Here is a 21,857-nt window from a genome sequence, read left to right as displayed (position 1 = left end):
TCACATTTTTCAAATAACATGGTAGATTTATGCCGAACTTTAAAAAAAATGAGAAGAACTGCTAGAAGAAAGAGATCGTGAAATGTGTGAACGAACTGAGAGATCATACGGCGAAAAACACGCCAATCGATAGAAAACGTGGCGATGTACGTGGCGCGCGGTGGAGCAGCAATAGATCAAATGTAGTCGGGTGGCGGGATTTCGTTGCGAAAGTCAGCTGAAAGTTTCCGGATTCGTGACATCTTTGGTACGAAGACACATCCCATTGGCGAGAAGAAACAGTTTCGTGTGTTGCTCAATGACATTTGTCCCGGACGTGGCCTGGAAATTGTTTTGGGGTTTTTAGGTTAAAGAGTGGAAGAGAAAAAGCTAGGCCAGCATTTTATTTTGTAGATTTACGAGCAATTTCGCAATATTATAAATAGTTTTTTTTTTCGTCAAAATGTGCTGCTTTTTGTATTTTTTCGCAAAAGAAATTGTAGACTTTTCCTCGAGGAGTACACGAACTGCGTAAATCGACACATTTTCATTCTTCAAAGTTCCGCAACATTGCAAGTGACCCCTCACACTCAAGAATGTGGGCGAGAATTGGAAATGTGAGCTTTCCAAAAACGAGTTCAAACTTTTCAAAAAAAAAAGGTTCAGACACATTTCCGGTGGACGTGTTCAATGGAAAAATGTATTTTAAAGAAACACTTCATTTCTTGGAAAATCTAAAATTTTCAAACTTGGGGAAAACTAAACTCTCAGATTGGCATTTCCTGGGGGCTATGTTTGTTGGATTCCGGCTTATGCTTAGTTTTAGGCCCGGGCTCAGGCTTATGCTCAGGCTCAGGCTTAGGATGAGTCTTAGGCTTAGGCTTAGGCTTAGGCTTAAGCTTAGGCTCCGACTTTGGCCTGAAATTTATTTAATTTTTTCCAACTCACATTGCTTCTGTAGTGTGTGCACTAAGTAAAACGAGAGCCATCAGGGCGACGAACACAAACCACCGAGTGGACATTTTACCTGAAAAGTTGAATTTAATTTTTTTGAACTGCACTAAAAAATCCAAAGAGCAAAGATGCACGAAACAGTAGATGAATGAATGAAATCAGAAAGTGTGAATGAAGCATGAAATAGGCGGAGCTTCATGAGAGAGATGACGTGGCACCAGAGAAAGAGAGAGAGAAATTCGAAACAAAACGTGGAAATTGTCTAAACTTGTAAAAAGTTGTTGAAAGTCTCGGGTTGCATCGTTTTGTGGGTGGTGGGCACAATCATTCAGATGAGCTCACAAATGTCAACGGTTGAATAGATCAACCTTTCTTTATGACGTGGCTTTTTGATTGGTGGTCGAGAAAATAGAAAACTCGGCCACCTACAAAAGGGTTTCTGTAGAATCACTCACTCACATAGTTTATATTCAGTTGGAAATCTAAAAAAAACTGAAAAAAATCTTAAAAATTAATTATGTTATTTTTTAATCCTAAAATTATCAATTTAATGTGAAAATTGAATAAATTCTTTCAAAAAATAGATAAATATCATTTCCAAAAATTATCAAAATCTAGTTTTTTTCTAGGCCACTTCTCCCTCCAATCATATCGAAAAACAATATTTTTCATAAATACTATTTTCCGAAAAAAATCAAAATACCGAAACCTTCTGGTTCTACCCATTCATATGACGTGACCGCGAAAAAATTCGGTGGCCGAGTCTTCTCTATTTCTAGGCCACGTCGCAAAAACCGACATATGCTTTGCACGTGACACGAATGTGAAAAGTCGCTGCAATTTCTCTCGTGACTTGGTCAGCAATAGACAGGTACATGCTGATTTTAGAAAAATGCCAAATCTGTTATACATATCATACATCACTTTCAATTTGGTCAGAGCACATTCTGTTTTCTGCGAGTTCATCATTAGCTCGAAATAGAAAAACGCGTGATGAACAAGCCTAGGGCTTTATACAGTCAAAATGGTGTCAACTACAAAACTACCCAACACATTGTTCTCTACATTTTTGTAGTTGTGAATTTTTTGATATCATCGAAACTGCCCATGCAATACAATTAGAAGAAATTGAAGTTTGATACTATAAATTTTTGTCTCCCTAGGGCCCCCTGATCGAATCCAATCTGACGAGAGCTCTCAACGAATACTGTTTCAGGGGCGACTGATTAATCTTCCGGTGGTGCGTAATGTAATCAAAACTACTGAATTAGACACCAAATGGACCGGAAATTTGAATAGAATAGTGAGAACCGGGAAGAAAAAGAAGAAGATGGGGGCCTACTGAAAAGAAACAAAAACAACAATGATTTAACTTTTGTGCTTTTTTTTGTGAGGAAAAAAGTACATTGGTTCAAACTAGATACACTTTTGACTGGAAAGCTCACTCAACTGGACCACGAAAAGTCAACATATCAACATTTTTTAGACCTCCGGAACCCTTTTCAGCACGTAGTTGTAGTAAATTGAGGTGCCAGAGGGTTAGTACAGAAGCGGAGACCTGGCTTGGGCTTAGACTTAGGCCTAGGCCTAGGCTGTGGCTTAAGCTGAGGCTTTGGGTGCACCATGTTCTTCTCATTTTGAAAAAAAAATTGGTCCCAACTTTATCGACCACCACGAAGCAATCTTCTAGACAAAATAAGCATGGGGGCCAAAAAGAAACTCCCCCACCCATGCCTAGGAAGTTTCTAATTAGACTCGCCATCTCTTCCGAACGTCACTACATCCGTCAGAATGCAGAATGCAGAAAAAAAAACAGAAATTCGCGTTCTTTTTAATCGGACTTCGGCTTGCTGTTCCGGAACACATAATGAGACGAAATGTTTCAGACATTGAAAAGTGGGTGGAGCTCTGGGAGGAGAGAAGCACACAAAATGAAGAAGGGATCAAAAATGGAAAAGAGGTGAGGAGAGGAGATTGGGAGGGGGGGGGGGTACCTGAAAAAGGGAAATGCTCCAAAAATAGACAAAAGATGCTCAAGTTACTATGATGAATCGTCATCAGTTGGGAGTCCCAACTTGGGACAAAGATGAAATTTGAGCAATGTGCTAAGAATTTTTAGTAACCACCTGTGATTAGCTCCACCCACATATTGGCTTTTCCATACGTGCCTTCAAAAGGCTTTTCTCGAAGGCAAAAAATGCGCCTGTCTGCCTCATGCGTTCAAATTTCAAGTTCAAGTTGTCGTCCAAAATTTTTCAATAAATTTTCGATTTTTGAAACAAAATTTTGAAATACATAGATCCTTCAAATATGACTTTTCTAGCAATAAAACGAGCACCGGGATTTTTTTAGAGTTTAAAAAATCTTTTTTTTTTACTGAAAAAATTTATCTACAAAATACCCGCCTCTCTCTGATTTCAGCTGTAAGCTCCACTTGAACTTTACCTAATCTTGTCTGGAAGTTGAATGGAGAAGCTCGTCATCAGTTGCAAGTTTCAGTACTTTAATCCGTGCATTCAAAGGAAAAAATGAGGTCATGCGTGTAAACGAACAGCAAATAAATAGATATGCATACTTTGAAGTCTCATTAGGCAGATTATGTGTACTCGTGTTCGCATGGGTAAAGGTAATTCCACGAAATGTATGCAAAAAGGAGCATAGAATTCCCGTATACGAAATTTTGAGAATTTTCGAAATCGTGTTGTGGATTCCACGTGGAAAATGCAAAGGCGGGCTTAGGCTTACTATTAGGCTTAGGCTTAGGCTTAGGCTTTGGCTGCACTATGTTAAATAATCTTCTAGACAAAACTGAGGCAGAAATTTTCGGGATTTTAGAAGAAATAATTTTATCGAGTAATTTTTTAAACGAGCTTCACATCTGAACTAGAAAATTTCGACTAGAAGCTTTGAATTTATGTTTCCGCAAATAAATCATTTTATTTTATGTTTAGGCCTTCTTTGAAAAATATTTCTCGAGACGAAGCAATTTATCAAAAACTCGAAAAACGGTGTGTTCAACATAAATATGAATTTTCGTATGAATAGTTCAATTTTTTCCATTTTGGAAATGTATTGCTAGCTGGTTAAAGTGCAAAAATGCGAAGTGAAAAAGTGGACTTTTGCTGACCGATTTATTCGTTTAAAAAATTTCAGATTTTTTTTTCAAAAAATTTTTAAATGGTAAATTTCCCGGATTAGTAGAAAACATTTTGGATTTTTTTAAAAATTTTTTATTTAAAAAAATTATTTCTGACTTTGTAAAAATTCTTGAGCTGGTGAAATGTATTTAAAATTTTTCAAAATCGTGAAAAAATATCTACGATAATAATAATATAATACGTAGTACAATTCTTTAAAAAAATTACAAAAACTTCGTATTTCTGGAATTTTAAAAATCATCCCGTCCAAAAGTTTGTGGAAAAGCCCCGATAAAACCTTACAAGTCATTCAAACCGGTCGAGGCGAGACTGGGCGCGCCTTCGCCCCTCTTTCACCCAGCCGGCAATCTCGGGGGCAATAGGCAGGCGTGCCTTTTTATTCTTGCCCGCATAATATAAAACAAACACAAAAATCCAAACGAAATTGTCTATTTTCAAGACTAATAGTAAGTCGTTTCCTATTAGTCTAAACCTCATCAACATACTGCCGTCCTTAAAACAAAAAAGCCACGTCATTTCGGTGCTCCAAAAGTAAAAATGAACTTGTGTGTCGAAATTCTTCAATAATAAAAATTTGGAAAAGTCCGTTCAGTTTTATTACCACAAGGAGGTCTCCTCTTTTGGAAAACACTTGCACACGGGGGCGGAGATGAAGATTAAAAAGTAATAGTGAATTGGTGAGGGTATGCAAAAAAAATGTATCAAATTACTATGAATGTGTAGAAAAGTTTCCTTTTTGTAGTAGAGGGGGGACATCTTCAAGATTTTCCGACCTAGAACATGTTCAAAAATTAACTGAACTAAAAACCAAGTGGCTCTTGGCTCTACAAAAAAGTAAAAACCTATTATTAGAAGATACCGGAGGATTAAAAATATTAAAAAGTGACATCAATTGCCATGACTTTCAAGTTCTAGCACACAAAGCGACCCCGAAAACAATAAAAACTTGTGTGGCGCAGGTTTTCTTTCAGGAGAATGAACCTTATTAAATATTCTGCAAGTGTTTTTTGGACAGGGGGGGGGGGAGGGGCAAAAGCGGTAAAGTTAGCAGGGAGTTTTAGGGAAATTTAACAAAATTTTGAAAAAATTCAAAAGTGTCGGCAAATATGAGTTAATTGTTTCAAATTGTAAAGATTGGAGGAATTCAGCGGCACAGAAAAATAGGCGTGACCAACAAAGCCCCGCCTATAAAAAGGTCGGAGCTTGAAGGACCACGCCCAGAGCGTGGGTGGGACAAAATATTATATTTTCCTTAGTGTATGTAAAACAGTTTGGATTTTTTGAAAAAATTATATGAAAAAGAAATACTGTTTTTTCAGACAAAACTAAAAATTTTCAGAAAAAAAAACTTTGAAAGAAAATTCAAATTTCACGCGCCAAGATCATGAAGCTAAGGAGAATGAATAAGACGGGCAGACTCCGCCCATAAAGTGGTTTGGACCTGGCCCGCCCATTGTGATGTGCCAAAAAAAACAAAATTGAGTGATAAAAGCTATTTTTACGAAATTCTTTTTTGAAAAAAAAAAATTAATTTCGCACCAAAATCTTAGAAACACAGTAAGCGGATCCTTATAGGCTCCGCCCATAAAAAAGATTTGAGCCACAAAATATGAGAGCCAACGCTAGCGTGCCGAACAAACGATCAGAACACATTTAAAAAAATAATTTATATGAGAAAAAACGGCGAAAATTCGTAAAAATAATTGAATTGCCAAGGAGAAACCTATAGTTGTTATGGGCGAAAGGAACAATGAGGAAACAGTTTTTATAAAGAAAAGGGAACTCTGAGACATATGGAGGCGGAGCTCACTTAAGCTCACGAGGTGTTATGCTCCAAGTGACATAGACGTATTTGATTACGTGATTCATAGATATATTTTAGGGAAAAGCTTTAAACAATGAAACAATGCATGTTCGTCATTCAATGTTTACTATGCTCTTTTGGTAATGAACTGGACAAGCGCGACATGCTTGAAATCCCCTGCTCTTTTCAGGTGAAGTAGCATTTGTGGTCAGTTAGATAGGTGATAGTTAAGATTTTATTTTCAAGATTTGACTTGAAAAGATATAACTATGTATAGTTTGAGGGATTAGAGGAGCAGGGTTGTTTTTAGATGTTCTTCTTGGGTAGCTATTGTTTGTCGAAAATAAAATATGAGTCGGTGAAAGGAGTTTTTGACATTTTGACAAAAATAGTTTAAGAAGTAAATTTTTAAACACTCCACGTGGGCTCGACTTTTCTGGCCACATGGCAACCACCTCCTTGCCACCCGGGCCGGATGGAATATATCCAATTTTATAAAAATGAGAATGCCAAATTGTAAAAACTAGGTCTAGGTAAATGGCTATCTGGAGTTTTACAAAACGATTTTTTCTGGAATCAATTTTTTTCTCGTGAAAAAAATCCTGAGATCAAGAAAATATTTATTGTATTCTGAAACAAAAATGTCGGAATTCGCTAAATGTTTTCTGGAAGTTTGAAAATTTTCCTGGATTTGTAAAAAAACTTAAATTCATAGCAAATATGTATGCGATTGTTGAAAACATATTCACAGAACTAAAATCGTTTGTGGAAACTAAAAATTCAGGCAGCCTTAAGGTCTCTACCTACACCTAATTAATCCCGGCGGAGGCGCAAGGAGCGCCTCTTCACTCGCCCTTTTAGCACCTCACCGGCTAAATTGAATGCGATTTTGCACACAAACAATTTCATTAAAACCCATTAACTTTTTTTAAAAATTTCAGTGAAAAATTGTGGCTCATAATTTTGAGTGTCAACCGAAAAAAAAAAAATCAAAGTACGAATTTTATATTTGAATTCTGTCAAATTTCTATAAATTAGGAAATTTGCAAAAACGTTGACTGAAAATTTCAAAAAATTTCAAGAATTATTTGAAACCTTTTACTTGCTATTTGGGCATTTCAGAACTATAGGAGCGGTTTTAAACAGATTCTACATTTAAAGGTGCACCAATAGGAAAATAATTTTCAGAGATAGATTTTCACAGGATAAGAAAACGCATAAAATTGGAAATTTTTGTAGGCATAACAAAAACATGCTAAAATATTCTGTCAAAATTGGGCAATCATCATCATCGTAAAAAACGTATCAAATTAATTATATCGGCGACCACACATACACACGACACAAAATAACCAAAAATTAATCAAAAATTCCTTTTCACTTACTCAGACTTTTCCTATTTATACAAAAAAAATACGCGGATTATTACCACCTCAAAATTCTATTTTTGTGAATTTTGATGATTGAAATTGGTGACGTTGTTATATGTGAACAATGAGGTTGGTTTTGAGAACAGATATACTTGGAATATTTTGGAATAAAAATATGATGAAATTATATATTTTTGAAAGATGGCCACGTATATTTGGGTGAATTCTCAATATCAATATGAAAAACTATTCGACCGTGCAAGAAGTACTAGTGGGAGTTTCTGATAAATAACTCAATATACTAAAATAGCCACCTACAACTGCAACAGAATAAATCTACAGTACCCCTAATGCCTGAAATTCGAAAAAGGTATGATAGGAGAGGCGCAAGAGATACGTGGGAACGAGTGTTTCATCGTAAACCTTAATCAATGTCGGCTGCGTATACCTGCGGGAACCTACTGTGCAGCCGACATTGATTGAGTACCGCGATGAACAAAATAGCAGGATTACTGTAGTGGTTCAGCTGGATTACTATAAGGTTAGTATAGAGTTAATAAAGGGATATGGTTATTGTAGTGCTACTGTAGGCTTACTAACCGGGTACTGTACGGTTACTGTACGGTTATTGTAAGACTACTGTTTAGTTACTGTAGAGTTATTGTAGTGGTACTGTAGGGTTACAAAGCGTTGCTATAAGGTTACTGTGGGCGTATGTATTGTTGGTACATGTAACTTTCATTTAGCTAAGAAAAAAGCAAAAGCCATACTTTCTAAAAACTCACACAGCCTGAAACTTTAGGTCTTGAATTTCAGTCAACTTCTTTCAGAATATAAATTTGTCCACGATTTAATCCATGCCTCCGTTTTACGTGAACATTGAAAAAAAAAACCACTTCCCCATTTTTCTTCCACGTTTACACCGTCTTTCGAAAATTATTTCTCCGTTAAAACTATCAATTATGATACTAGCTGTAATTTTCCTGATTCCATTTTCTCAGGCATCTGGAAACTGTGAGTGTTACCTAATTTCTATTTTAACTAAAGCTATAAGGATTTCAGTTTCATTATCGTCTAGTCCAAAATGCACAGTTTTATCCGATTGCCCAAAAAATTTCGCAGCGTGTATGAATGTCACCGGGCTTAGCGAAAAGAGATGTGTCAAGGATAGTGAGTTTAAGGAATTAGAGAGACAGCGCCCGGCACCTCCCTGGTTAAAAAAACCCAAGAGATGCCGGGGGCAATAAAACTTTATTTTACCTTGTTATCTTCAGCCAAACAAATCTGCATTGGCGGCATGCCGGACACCCCTGTCAAACCTTGTAACCGATCAAGAGATTGTACAGCATCCTTGGAGAGATACAGTGGCTGGTGTGATCTTGAGACCAAATTTTGCTGCAATGGTTTGTAACCCTCTTCGTGTAATTTCAGTTAAAATATAGACATTTCCAGTTGACCCAAAAGCCGCTGATTCGCCGTTTTGTCCTGACAGAATAACTCCATTGTATGGCCAAGAAAAGTGTAAAGACGTCGAAAAGGGAATGGTGTATTCTGGAAGTAGTGATCAACGTGGTGGCCTCTGTTACAAGGGGTATAGCTGCCCACCAAGTAAGTTTAAAAAAAAACTGAATTCTAATTCCACACTAAATTCCAGAAATAACTCGCCCAACCGACCTGACATTCGGAAGTATGACATTTCGAACCAACATGGACTGTTTTTCGACGGAAAAAGTGGATACCAAATACAATTTCATGTTCTGTCACAACGAGACAGGTAATTTGTGGGTGATAGGACAATTGAATTTGAATGGAGAAGAAGTGATGAAGCATTGGAAACAATGCGATTTGAACACTGATTGTGGAGAAGGACTCGTTTGTGTTAAGGAGGATTTGTGTCGGTATAGGTGTTATGAGGATCCGGTCAGTTTTTAAGGGGGTTTTCGACTAGCGGGCCCTGCGGGCCCGCCAGTTGTAGGGGTGTAAGGCGAGTCCCCTTGCCGGGCGTAGGTTCTCGACTTCGCCTCGAACCTGTTAGAGGGTTTGTGAAAATTTCAGTAGGTCAATGGGAGTCTTCTTGTTTTTTGAGTTCGGTTTGACCAAAAACAGATGCACCCGATGAATCAGTTAAAGCTGAGTTTTGATTGATTGAAGTTTGAGGAGGCTTTATATTAGGGGAGACGTACCCATATTTTGTATAAAATTGAGTATTTCTATTCGAATCCCGATTACTCACAAAAAACAAAAAAAAATTGACACTTGGTAGAATTGAACCAACAACCAAAATTTCTGCAGTCATACGCACTAACCACTCGGCCATGCGGGTGACACCTTAAACTGGGATGTAGGGAAGAACATTTTCTGGAGGAAGTCGTCTTTCGATTCCGCTTTCTTCAATTATTACTATTTGGGGAAGACGTTCGAAAACCGTTTATCACTGATAAGTCAGCGGAAAACCTAATTTTTGAAAATTTTATTACAGGATTGTACTCATTATTGAATTCCCGAAAAGGAGACGTATAGTTGAGGGCTATATCTTGTACACAGACAGATGTATAGAAAAAAACAAGTTTTAGCCTGAAAATTAAAAAAAATAATATCTCTTGGCAGAGCATTGCTAACGCGACGAAACTTCATCTTCCATTAAATAAAATCAAAAACTATGAATTAAAAATACATTCCGCGAAACTTTAGTGGAAAAAATGTTCAGGGGACCCAGGAAACCACTCCTCCCAGTACAAAATTTTTGAATTATTTTTTTCTTGAAAAATTTTCCCACTGAACTTTTTACAAATTTTATATGTCTCGATGCGTCTTGATGAGACCTACACGTCATTTTTTAGAAAACTAAGAAAACTTGAAAACTGACCGAGTTATGATTGAAAAAGTAGATTCGCAAAGATGGGAAAGTGTGCAAAATTTGGCACTTATTCGTCTTGCTCGGCCGACTCATAGAACTTTTTCCAATTCTGAGTTAAAAATCGTGTTCAGCGTACTTTTTTACGTGGTGTAAAAAAAAAAATATCAAAAAAGATGAAGTAGAACTTGAGATAAAGACGAAAAACTACTTTTTCGGAAAAAAAAATTTTTTTGGCAAAATGTCATTTTTTGGCCTTTTGTTTTATCACAACTTTTTTTCTTTTGCACTTATGAACTCAAACTTTTTTTCAAAAAATCAGTCTCTCTGAGTAGTATCTTGCACAGAAATTTGGAACAAAACCGAGCAAAACCCGAATTTTAATTCAATTAAAACATGCTTTTTTGGGGGTAAAAAGAGCAACAAAAAATTTTTTCAAACTGGGGAAAGCCGCCCTGGGCTCAATTTTGCTCCGAACTTAGTGTCGTTTTCTGCTCCACCGTGGGGCAAAATATTTCTAGTAGGATTTCAAATATTAGAGCATGAAGTCACACGGTTCAGGAGTTGTGAATGAAAACGTGTGTGACATTTTTTCGCAAGCCAAAAAAAAACGCGAAAAAACGCGAAAAAGGGGCGGAGTCTGTACACTCGGCATTTATTAGAGGCTGCTTGGCAGATTAATTTTCATTGAAAAGACGAAATTTGGGGTTCAATTATATTCCTTCAAAAATTACAAATATGAACATTCAGATTAAAAAAAAAAACAGAAAAGCCAAGATGTGTCTATTTTTCGGTTTTCTTTTCTTAAAATCGAAGAAAAAATATTTGTTTTCCAAAATGTTTTTTTACTTTCGGGTTCATGTCGTTTTTCAATACCTTCCTGAAAAACAAGAAGCCTAGTTTTTTCTGGTTTTTTCCTGTTTTTCGAAAAAAATTTCCGACTCGATCTAAAAACATTAAAATAATATACTTTTTAACGGTTTTTTGCAATCAATTTTTTTGTTGAACATTTTAATCTTTTTTCAAAAACTACAAGCCATGCAATAACCCTGTAGTGATACTCTTGTAATTCTACAGTAATCATACAGTAACCCTGAAGTAATCATACAGTAGTCATACAGAAACATATTTCCGTATCTACAGTAGCTCTACAGCAACCCTACAGTTCCTCTATAATACCGCAACAGTTAGTCAAAAAGCCCAAAATGTAAAAAATAAAATAAAACTCCCACCTTTTAATTTTCAAAATTTTCTTTCCATATTGCAAACTTCACTTCAAGAAAGTGTACTTGAAAATGTCTAAAATTAGCAGGCCAATGTTTTATCTAAAAGCTCAAAAATCCTTTTTTTTTTCAGACGATGGTCATGAATTACGACTGGGTGGTGGCTCAACTCAGTGCGATGTTCCTGCTCCCGCTAATTTTTCTGATCAGCATTATTTTTTTTACAGTCAAGTACTTGGATTAAAATAGTTTTCAATATAAACATACGTTTTTTATACATCTAAACAAGTTAACAAATTAAAAGAAATCCGGGGAAAATAAGGCTGAAAATGACTAGACTTTTTAATGCGATATTCGTTACCTGAAAATTCTGAAACCGGGCTTAGGGACTGGGGGGAGAACACAGAAATCAAATTGCTAGGCTTTGACAATAGCTGATGGAGGGATCGGAGGAGGAATAGGTGGAATTATGATGGATATTGATTCGACATAATCTGAGACTATGGTTTTTGGAAAGTTGATATGTAAGGCGAGAAGGTGATGAGAGTAGGCACGGATTCCGAGGACTTCAAGGTGATCGAGAGAGGTGAGACACGAGAGAAGACATAGAAGACCGCGTTTTTGAACCTGGAAATTATTGGGATGAGAAATAACGTTTTGGTCCAATTTAACTTTTAAAGTTGGTGGAGGACAGGGCTGTGCGGCGATTGTTTTCGGCAAACGCACAAACCGGCTTATTTCAATATGATAATCCAACTTTTTTTATCCAAAACTTATACAGAAATGTAAAAAAAGGTTCGTTCCTTATTAAAATGACAATAATTTTTGCTGAAAAACTTCATAAAGGCTCTTGTGGTTTGCAAAATTCTGCTATCAGAGCAATTATGTTTTTGAGCTATTCTAGTTTAGGAGCTCATATTAGGTAGGAGCATCGAGTACAGTGACGGCTTTTGATGATTCGAAAGAAACTGATAAAGTTTCTTACTGCAGTTTGCAAACTTCTGCTATTAGAGCTCTTCTCTTTTTAAAGGTATATTAAGTGAACAATATGTCATTAAATTCAGAACTTTACGAAACACGGAAAAAGTTTGCATATTGCCATTTTTGTTTTCACAGTTGCATTTTGTTTGTGTTTCAAAAACCATTAATAATTACTCACCCTTCTGCAAAAGTTAATATTCAAATATGTGAGTTTCGAGCATCTTGAAATTTGCAAGCAAACCGAATCATCGACGTTTACAATTCCAGGTAAGGAAAGTTGCTTCAAATTGTTGAGGTTTCCCAAAGTGATCAACGAATTCACAGTGAGATATTCACAACAGTCAAGCGATAATTCTTCCAACTTTGAGCAATTCTTGATGATCAATTGTAGTGAATCGTCTCGAACTCCTTCTTTGTTGTTCTTCAGGGATAGATGTCTGAAAATAGATTATTTGATTCTCGAGAGGGTACGTGCGTGCCTATTCTATGCCTGCCTGCCTACGTGCCTGCCTACAATATGTATACTGCTCTTAAGCTGACTAATAGTAAGATTATTGAAAAATCACAAAAATGGAAACATTAGTTTAGTTTACGCGATAAGCCTAAATTTTTTTTAACAGCAGATTTACGAATCTTCCTTGATCTGTTACGGTATCTATTTCAGCTGAAGCTTTTCAGTTTTCCCATGTATAAGAGCACAAGTTTGACTGATAACATTTTCAAAACTTAAAATCTTACCTCAAATTGACAAGTTCTGCAATCTGCCTACAATCCAGTAGATTAACTGAACGCGAAAGATCCAAATGAGTAATTGTGTCGGCCATGGCAACAATATGTTCGAGATCACAAGGAGAGATAAACGATCGTTGCAGGTTTAGGGTTTTCAGTCTGGAAAGTGTGAGGTTTGTTGAATTTCGGTTCGAAAAGAATTGTAGGTAGGTAAAATACGGATTGCCTGCCTACCTGAAAAGCGAAAGGCGGTCAGCGGTCGATTTGAAAGGCTATTTCTGTCTGCCTACGCTCATGCCTACTCGCCTACCTGTCTATGTGCCTGCTATCTATTTTCTGCGAAGACGGATAGGCACATGGTATGCATAGGCGTAGTTTTAAAACAAATCAAAATACCGTTTGTCTTTCAAAAACGCCAAGCTATTGATGGTAAGAGAGTGTCCCACTGCAATTGCCAAATGCTCAACAGTATTTGAGATGAACTGTAAGATTTTTGGATCCACGTGGAAATGACTGTTCATGAGACATTGTCCCTGGAGAAATTAACGTTTTCATTGCATACTTGGTTCCTCTCAGACTTACAGAAATCTCGAAATATCTCAATTTTCGGCACTTTTTCAACAAAGTGCCAAATGATTTTCTGATGATTGTGGCGACGTCCCATTCAGAACATTCGATCATTGAATTTGTGATGCTTATTTCTTCAATACTGTCTGGTAAGTCTCCAAAACTTCCAATGGCGCCTGGTGATATTCGACAACTGAAAATTTGAAATTTGAAAAACAGTAGCTATTTGGGAATTTTAAAATTGTTTTGAAAAAAGGTTTTTTCGCGGTTTTATTTTGATTCAAAAAGTTGACCAATCAGCGGCGTTGGTCAATTGGCAAAAATTTTAATTATAGGCTAAAAATCCATACCGATCAATATGAAGTTTTCTTAATTTCGTAGCATTTTCATTGATCGATGTCATAACATTTCTTCGAATTTTGACGTCACTTGGAATTCCGGCATATTTTGCATTGTCTGACCTGATTTTGAGATCCAAAGTTTGAAGGTTGTAAGAACATTGGGCTGAAAATTCAGTTTTAATTCATTTTTTTATTTATATTTTTTTAAAATGTGTTTTTAATTAGTTTAATTGTATTTTTTGCTTTCATTTTATTCTGTGCAATTTTTTGTTGCTACCGTTTATTCTAGTCAAAACAAACTTCTATGTTGTAACTCCATTTTGAAAATCTTGATTTCTATATTAATTTTATTTTAATTCTTGGGATTTTTTTTTATAATACCATGTATTCAGTTTCTATAACTCACCAATCACAGAAGCCATTGCCACAGAGTCCCTGATAACCGACGGACAATGCATTTGAACATCCAAGTGTCTCATTGATTTTAACGATTTACTAACGAGATTATCGACTTTTGAACTCGTTCTTCTTAATCGAATTGCATCCTCTATAGTTAGCCGGTCGATTATTTCCAACCACGCCTGGTCCATTGAACCCTGAAAAAATCCGAAATATTTTAAAATTGGAGAATGAGAATTTCACAAAATAGAGGTAAATAAAAATTGATGGGAACTCCAAAAAAACTAAATTTGGACGCAGCTTAAAATTGGCGAATTGTGGTGATAGATGACATTTTGAAGATACTTCATTAATAACCTAAAATTAACCACCAAAAACAAAAATTAAATAAAACTATACTCCGCTTGGATGTTCTGTTAAAACCTGAGGAAAAAGTGAGACAAGTAGGTTGTGAAAAAAACGCAGAAAAATGAGAAATAGAAACAAAAAGCAATGACGGAAAGAATCGTATCATACGATGAATCATTTTATTCCTGCAATTTGTTTTCTTTTCAATATTGAAAAGTGAAAATCCTGGAAAAAACAGGGCAAAAACAAATTTGAAACGAGATTTAAGAAATTTGTACTAAAAATATCTGGAATTAAGTCGTAGGTATAAAATCGTTTGCCTGCCTATCAGCGCGCCTAAAAATAGACGGTAGTCAGGTGTAGGTGTAAAAAAATTTAGTTCAATATTTTGATTAAAAAATTCACATTATCAAATTCTTTTATCAAAAATCAAATTCCATAATTTTCAAATCAAATAAAATCTTTTTCAACTTATTTTTAGAACTTTTGAAACAGAACATTTTTTGCATGAAATTTTGTTTTTTTTTTTGGCAATATTCAAAACTCCAGAAAACATACTAACACGTGAAAGCATAAGGGAGAAGCTCCCGAAACCCGAAAAACGGAGACTTAGACGTTGAAAAAGAGCCATTTGGCACATGGAAACGAGGGAGAAAAATGAGATGATGAACGGAGCGAAGGGAGAAAAGGAGTTTTGAGATTCTTCTGCCAAGGCAATTTGAGACGATGATGTACTGGCTAAGGAGAAGCCGCTGCCGGAAATGGGATAGCATTGGACCCTTTGCCACTTTATTTTTGGAAGGAATTGAAGAATTGGGAGGGAGAATGGAGGAATAAAGTCGAGAAGAATGCAGATGTTGTTTCATGGGAGGGGATGAAAAACGAAGAAGGATCAAGATGGAACATGTGATAGGAACCAAACTCAAGCTTCGTAAGAGATGTAAAGTTTTTAGTATCTGGGCGCTGGTGTTGATTCGATTTGAGTACAATTTCGAGCGAGACATGAAGCTTAGGTTTAGACTAGCTTATAACAATATTTAAACCAAAAATGCCCAATTTTTACTACCTCAATTTTAAGTGAGAATTTTGTTTGGTCACGGAACTTAAAGCGCAGAAGATTGATAAAATTGGATTCCCGCAGACTTTTAAATATTTTTTAGATTGTAGAAAGCTATTCTGGAAGTGTTTAGAAACTATTTTTTGAAAAACTGTTTTTAAACGCCTCCTTGTGATGTTACAATATTTTCAAAAATTCCAATAAGCTTCAGGGTGCTTTAATGTTTAAGACATCTTCAAAACCTATGCAAAATTTTCAAAAAATATATAAAAAAATTACGGGGTTTCAAATTAGTGTTAAAATTAAATTGTTTCCTGAACATCTTCAAGCTTCACAGGAATTTTCAAAAATATTGTGTTTAGAGCCAACTGAAAATATTAAATTCGAAATAATTGAAAAAATATACTAATCTTGTCCTGAGACAAATTCACAGTAGAAACAAAAAGATTTTAAATGTGTGCAGTTAAAGCTGATAATTTTTGCATTCGACTCTAAAATTTAAATATTATTTTATCAATTTTCATGCAAAAATAAGTAATCATTTATATAAATTATGATTTCTTTGAAAAATCCGAATTAAAAAAAACATTTAAATGTCTACCATATTAACGATGAGTCAGTGAATTAGATTCAACAAATAAATGAGGAATAAACGAACAAAATTTCGGTTTCAAAGATGAAATTCATCAAGACATTGCTCATAAAAAATGAATGCGTTTTGGAGAGATGAATGAGGAAATTGATTGATATGTTTGCAGGGGCAAAGAAATTCAAAAATTTCGCCGTTAAATTTTAATTTGGAAACACTTTGTTCTTAAAACACCTTTTCAACTGTTCTGGAATAAGAACAATAGATGTTCAAATGCCGCAAGTTGTAAAGTAGAATAATAAATGCCAAGAATAGTGGAAAGCATAGTTAAATAGGTTGCTAGTCAAGTGGTTAGAAAATGGACACATTTTGTGTCTTGTTTCCGGGGCAACCTTCCCCAACCTTCCCCCTACTAAACCAAAATTCCTTGAGACAACTGAGAAGCTTCTTTTTCCTTGAGACTCGGGTTACCAACCAGGTCGTGGGGTTATATATCTACAGTAGCTCTACAGCAACCCTACAGTTCCTCTATAATACCGCAACAGTTAGTCAAAAAGCCCAAAATGTAAAAAATAAAATAAAACTCCCACCTTTTAATTTTCAAAATTTTCTTTCCATATTGCAAACTTCACTTCAAGAAAGTGTACTTGAAAATGTCTAAAATTAGCAGGCCAATGTTTTATCTAAAAGCTCAAAAATCCTTTTTTTTTTCAGACGATGGTCATGAATTACGACTGGGTGGTGGCTCAACTCAGTGCGATGTTCCTGCTCCCGCTAATTTTTCTGATCAGCATTATTTTTTTTACAGTCAAGTACTTGGATTAAAATAGTTTTCAATATAAACATACGTTTTTTATACATCTAAACAAGTTAACAAATTAAAAGAAATCCGGGGAAAATAAGGCTGAAAATGACTAGACTTTTTAATGCGATATTCGTTACCTGAAAATTCTGAAACCGGGCTTAGGGACTGGGGGGAGAACACAGAAATCAAATTGCTAGGCTTTGACAATAGCTGATGGAGGGATCGGAGGAGGAATAGGTGGAATTATGATGGATATTGATTCGACATAATCTGAGACTATGGTTTTTGGAAAGTTGATATGTAAGGCGAGAAGGTGATGAGAGTAGGCACGGATTCCGAGGACTTCAAGGTGATCGAGAGAGGTGAGACACGAGAGAAGACATAGAAGACCGCGTTTTTGAACCTGGAAATTATTGGGATGAGAAATAACGTTTTGGTCCAATTTAACTTTTAAAGTTGGTGGAGGACAGGGCTGTGCGGCGATTGTTTTCGGCAAACGCACAAACCGGCTTATTTCAATATGATAATCCAACTTTTTTTATCCAAAACTTATACAGAAATGTAAAAAAAGGTTCGTTCCTTATTAAAATGACAATAATTTTTGCTGAAAAACTTCATAAAGGCTCTTGTGGTTTGCAAAATTCTGCTATCAGAGCAATTATGTTTTTGAGCTATTCTAGTTTAGGAGCTCATATTAGGTAGGAGCATCGAGTACAGTGACGGCTTTTGATGATTCGAAAGAAACTGATAAAGTTTCTTACTGCAGTTTGCAAACTTCTGCTATTAGAGCTCTTCTCTTTTTAAAGGTATATTAAGTGAACAATATGTCATTAAATTCAGAACTTTACGAAACACGGAAAAAGTTTGCATATTGCCATTTTTGTTTTCACAGTTGCATTTTGTTTGTGTTTCAAAAACCATTAATAATTACTCACCCTTCTGCAAAAGTTAATATTCAAATATGTGAGTTTCGAGCATCTTGAAATTTGCAAGCAAACCGAATCATCGACGTTTACAATTCCAGGTAAGGAAAGTTGCTTCAAATTGTTGAGGTTTCCCAAAGTGATCAACGAATTCACAGTGAGATATTCACAACAGTCAAGCGATAATTCTTCCAACTTTGAGCAATTCTTGATGATCAATTGTAGTGAATCGTCTCGAACTCCTTCTTTGTTGTTCTTCAGGGATAGATGTCTGAAAATAGATTATTTGATTCTCGAGAGGGTACGTGCGTGCCTATTCTATGCCTGCCTGCCTACGTGCCTGCCTACAATATGTATACTGCTCTTAAGCTGACTAATAGTAAGATTATTGAAAAATCACAAAAATGGAAACATTAGTTTAGTTTACGCGATAAGCCTAAATTTTTTTTAACAGCAGATTTACGAATCTTCCTTGATCTGTTACGGTATCTATTTCAGCTGAAGCTTTTCAGTTTTCCCATGTATAAGAGCACAAGTTTGACTGATAACATTTTCAAAACTTAAAATCTTACCTCAAATTGACAAGTTCTGCAATCTGCCTACAATCCAGTAGATTAACTGAACGCGAAAGATCCAAATGAGTAATTGTGTCGGCCATGGCAACAATATGTTCGAGATCACAAGGAGAGATAAACGATCGTTGCAGGTTTAGGGTTTTCAGTCTGGAAAGTGTGAGGTTTGTTGAATTTCGGTTCGAAAAGAATTGTAGGTAGGTAAAATACGGATTGCCTGCCTACCTGAAAAGCGAAAGGCGGTCAGCGGTCGATTTGAAAGGCTATTTCTGTCTGCCTACGCTCATGCCTACTCGCCTACCTGTCTATGTGCCTGCTATCTATTTTCTGCGAAGACGGATAGGCACATGGTATGCATAGGCGTAGTTTTAAAACAAATCAAAATACCGTTTGTCTTTCAAAAACGCCAAGCTATTGATGGTAAGAGAGTGTCCCACTGCAATTGCCAAATGCTCAACAGTATTTGAGATGAACTGTAAGATTTTTGGATCCACGTGGAAATGACTGTTCATGAGACATTGTCCCTGGAGAAATTAACGTTTTCATTGCATACTTGGTTCCTCTCAGACTTACAGAAATCTCGAAATATCTCAATTTTCGGCACTTTTTCAACAAAGTGCCAAATGATTTTCTGATGATTGTGGCGACGTCCCATTCAGAACATTCGATCATTGAATTTGTGATGCTTATTTCTTCAATACTGTCTGGTAAGTCTCCAAAACTTCCAATGGCGCCTGGTGATATTCGACAACTGAAAATTTGAAATTTGAAAAACAGTAGCTATTTGGGAATTTTAAAATTGTTTTGAAAAAAGGTTTTTTCGCGGTTTTATTTTGATTCAAAAAGTTGACCAATCAGCGGCGTTGGTCAATTGGCAAAAATTTTAATTATAGGCTAAAAATCCATACCGATCAATATGAAGTTTTCTTAATTTCGTAGCATTTTCATTGATCGATGTCATAACATTTCTTCGAATTTTGACGTCACTTGGAATTCCGGCATATTTTGCATTGTCTGACCTGATTTTGAGATCCAAAGTTTGAAGGTTGTAAGAACATTGGGCTGAAAATTCAGTTTTAATTCATTTTTTTATTTATATTTTTTTAAAATGTGTTTTTAATTAGTTTAATTGTATTTTTTGCTTTCATTTTATTCTGTGCAATTTTTTGTTGCTACCGTTTATTCTAGTCAAAACAAACTTCTATGTTGTAACTCCATTTTGAAAATCTTGATTTCTATATTAATTTTATTTTAATTCTTGGGATTTTTTTTTATAATACCATGTATTCAGTTTCTATAACTCACCAATCACAGAAGCCATTGCCACAGAGTCCCTGATAACCGACGGACAATGCATTTGAACATCCAAGTGTCTCATTGATTTTAACGATTTACTAACGAGATTATCGACTTTTGAACTCGTTCTTCTTAATCGAATTGCATCCTCTATAGTTAGCCGGTCGATTATTTCCAACCACGCCTGGTCCATTGAACCCTGAAAAAATCCGAAATATTTTAAAATTGGAGAATGAGAATTTCACAAAATAGAGGTAAATAAAAATTGATGGGAACTCCAAAAAAACTAAATTTGGACGCAGCTTAAAATTGGCGAATTGTGGTGATAGATGACATTTTGAAGATACTTCATTAATAACCTAAAATTAACCACCAAAAACAAAAATTAAATAAAACTATACTCCGCTTGGATGTTCTGTTAAAACCTGAGGAAAAAGTGAGACAAGTAGGTTGTGAAAAAAACGCAGAAAAATGAGAAATAGAAACAAAAAGCAATGACGGAAAGAATCGTATCATACGATGAATCATTTTATTCCTGCAATTTGTTTTCTTTTCAATATTGAAAAGTGAAAATCCTGGAAAAAACAGGGCAAAAACAAATTTGAAACGAGATTTAAGAAATTTGTACTAAAAATATCTGGAATTAAGTCGTAGGTATAAAATCGTTTGCCTGCCTATCAGCGCGCCTAAAAATAGACGGTAGTCAGGTGTAGGTGTAAAAAAATTTAGTTCAATATTTTGATTAAAAAATTCACATTATCAAATTCTTTTATCAAAAATCAAATTCCATAATTTTCAAATCAAATAAAATCTTTTTCAACTTATTTTTAGAACTTTTGAAACAGAACATTTTTTGCATGAAATTTTGTTTTTTTTTTTGGCAATATTCAAAACTCCAGAAAACATACTAACACGTGAAAGCATAAGGGAGAAGCTCCCGAAACCCGAAAAACGGAGACTTAGACGTTGAAAAAGAGCCATTTGGCACATGGAAACGAGGGAGAAAAATGAGATGATGAACGGAGCGAAGGGAGAAAAGGAGTTTTGAGATTCTTCTGCCAAGGCAATTTGAGACGATGATGTACTGGCTAAGGAGAAGCCGCTGCCGGAAATGGGATAGCATTGGACCCTTTGCCACTTTATTTTTGGAAGGAATTGAAGAATTGGGAGGGAGAATGGAGGAATAAAGTCGAGAAGAATGCAGATGTTGTTTCATGGGAGGGGATGAAAAACGAAGAAGGATCAAGATGGAACATGTGATAGGAACCAAACTCAAGCTTCGTAAGAGATGTAAAGTTTTTAGTATCTGGGCGCTGGTGTTGATTCGATTTGAGTACAATTTCGAGCGAGACATGAAGCTTAGGTTTAGACTAGCTTATAACAATATTTAAACCAAAAATGCCCAATTTTTACTACCTCAATTTTAAGTGAGAATTTTGTTTGGTCACGGAACTTAAAGCGCAGAAGATTGATAAAATTGGATTCCCGCAGACTTTTAAATATTTTTTAGATTGTAGAAAGCTATTCTGGAAGTGTTTAGAAACTATTTTTTGAAAAACTGTTTTTAAACGCCTCCTTGTGATGTTACAATATTTTCAAAAATTCCAATAAGCTTCAGGGTGCTTTAATGTTTAAGACATCTTCAAAACCTATGCAAAATTTTCAAAAAATATATAAAAAAATTACGGGGTTTCAAATTAGTGTTAAAATTAAATTGTTTCCTGAACATCTTCAAGCTTCACAGGAATTTTCAAAAATATTGTGTTTAGAGCCAACTGAAAATATTAAATTCGAAATAATTGAAAAAATATACTAATCTTGTCCTGAGACAAATTCACAGTAGAAACAAAAAGATTTTAAATGTGTGCAGTTAAAGCTGATAATTTTTGCATTCGACTCTAAAATTTA

General features: G+C 35.5%; 4 protein-coding genes and 1 non-coding gene across 6 annotated transcripts; 2 read left to right on the top strand and 3 right to left on the bottom strand.

Annotated features, from left to right (window-relative positions):
* Positions 1–27: 27 nt before the first annotated feature.
* Positions 28–1,006, bottom strand: nlp-79 (Neuropeptide-Like Protein). Its single transcript, NM_001027954.3, has 2 exons — positions 928–1,006; positions 28–321 (listed from the first exon to the last, which is right to left on the bottom strand). Exons 1-2 carry the CDS (start codon positions 999–1,001, stop codon positions 177–179), a joined length of 219 nt encoding a protein of 72 aa, NP_001023125.1. The 5' UTR covers positions 1,002–1,006; the 3' UTR covers positions 28–176.
* A 1,180-nt stretch (positions 1,007–2,186) lies between these two features.
* Positions 2,187–2,207, top strand: 21ur-10402. Its single transcript, NR_056872.1, has one exon.
* A 6,020-nt stretch (positions 2,208–8,227) lies between these two features.
* spe-43 (uncharacterized protein) lies at positions 8,228–11,591 on the top strand (the record flags this gene model as incomplete). Of its 2 annotated transcripts, none has more annotated exons than NM_001268773.1 (6): positions 8,228–8,279; positions 8,328–8,435; positions 8,540–8,668; positions 8,718–8,873; positions 8,920–9,039; positions 11,476–11,591. In NM_001268773.1, 6 exons carry the CDS (start codon positions 8,228–8,230, stop codon positions 11,589–11,591), a joined length of 681 nt encoding a protein of 226 aa, NP_001255702.1. The 2 variants fall into 2 exon arrangements, with proteins under 2 accessions (NP_001255702.1, NP_001255703.1); NM_001268774.1 differs by having other exon boundaries at positions 8,920–9,185; positions 11,476–11,586.
* A 168-nt stretch (positions 11,592–11,759) lies between these two features.
* On the bottom strand, positions 11,760–14,550 carry B0564.9 (F-box domain-containing protein; the record flags this gene model as incomplete). Its single annotated transcript, NM_070127.2, has 7 exons — positions 11,760–11,969; positions 12,502–12,760; positions 13,062–13,211; positions 13,449–13,585; positions 13,635–13,812; positions 13,970–14,123; positions 14,367–14,550. The coding sequence occupies 7 exons, from the start codon at positions 14,548–14,550 to the stop codon at positions 11,760–11,762; spliced, it is 1,272 nt and encodes a 423-aa protein (NP_502528.2).
* A 2,801-nt stretch (positions 14,551–17,351) lies between these two features.
* On the bottom strand, positions 17,352–20,142 carry B0564.6 (F-box domain-containing protein; the record flags this gene model as incomplete). Its single annotated transcript, NM_070126.3, has 7 exons — positions 17,352–17,561; positions 18,094–18,352; positions 18,654–18,803; positions 19,041–19,177; positions 19,227–19,404; positions 19,562–19,715; positions 19,959–20,142. The coding sequence occupies 7 exons, from the start codon at positions 20,140–20,142 to the stop codon at positions 17,352–17,354; spliced, it is 1,272 nt and encodes a 423-aa protein (NP_502527.1).
* Between the last annotated feature and the right edge of the window lie 1,715 nt (positions 20,143–21,857).

This window comes from Caenorhabditis elegans, chromosome IV (assembly GCF_000002985.6).
Source record: "Caenorhabditis elegans chromosome IV".
NCBI lineage: Eukaryota > Metazoa > Nematoda > Chromadorea > Rhabditida > Rhabditidae > Caenorhabditis > Caenorhabditis elegans.
Note: the sequence above shows the minus strand (reverse complement) of the source record. Positions and strands in the feature narration are given on the sequence as shown.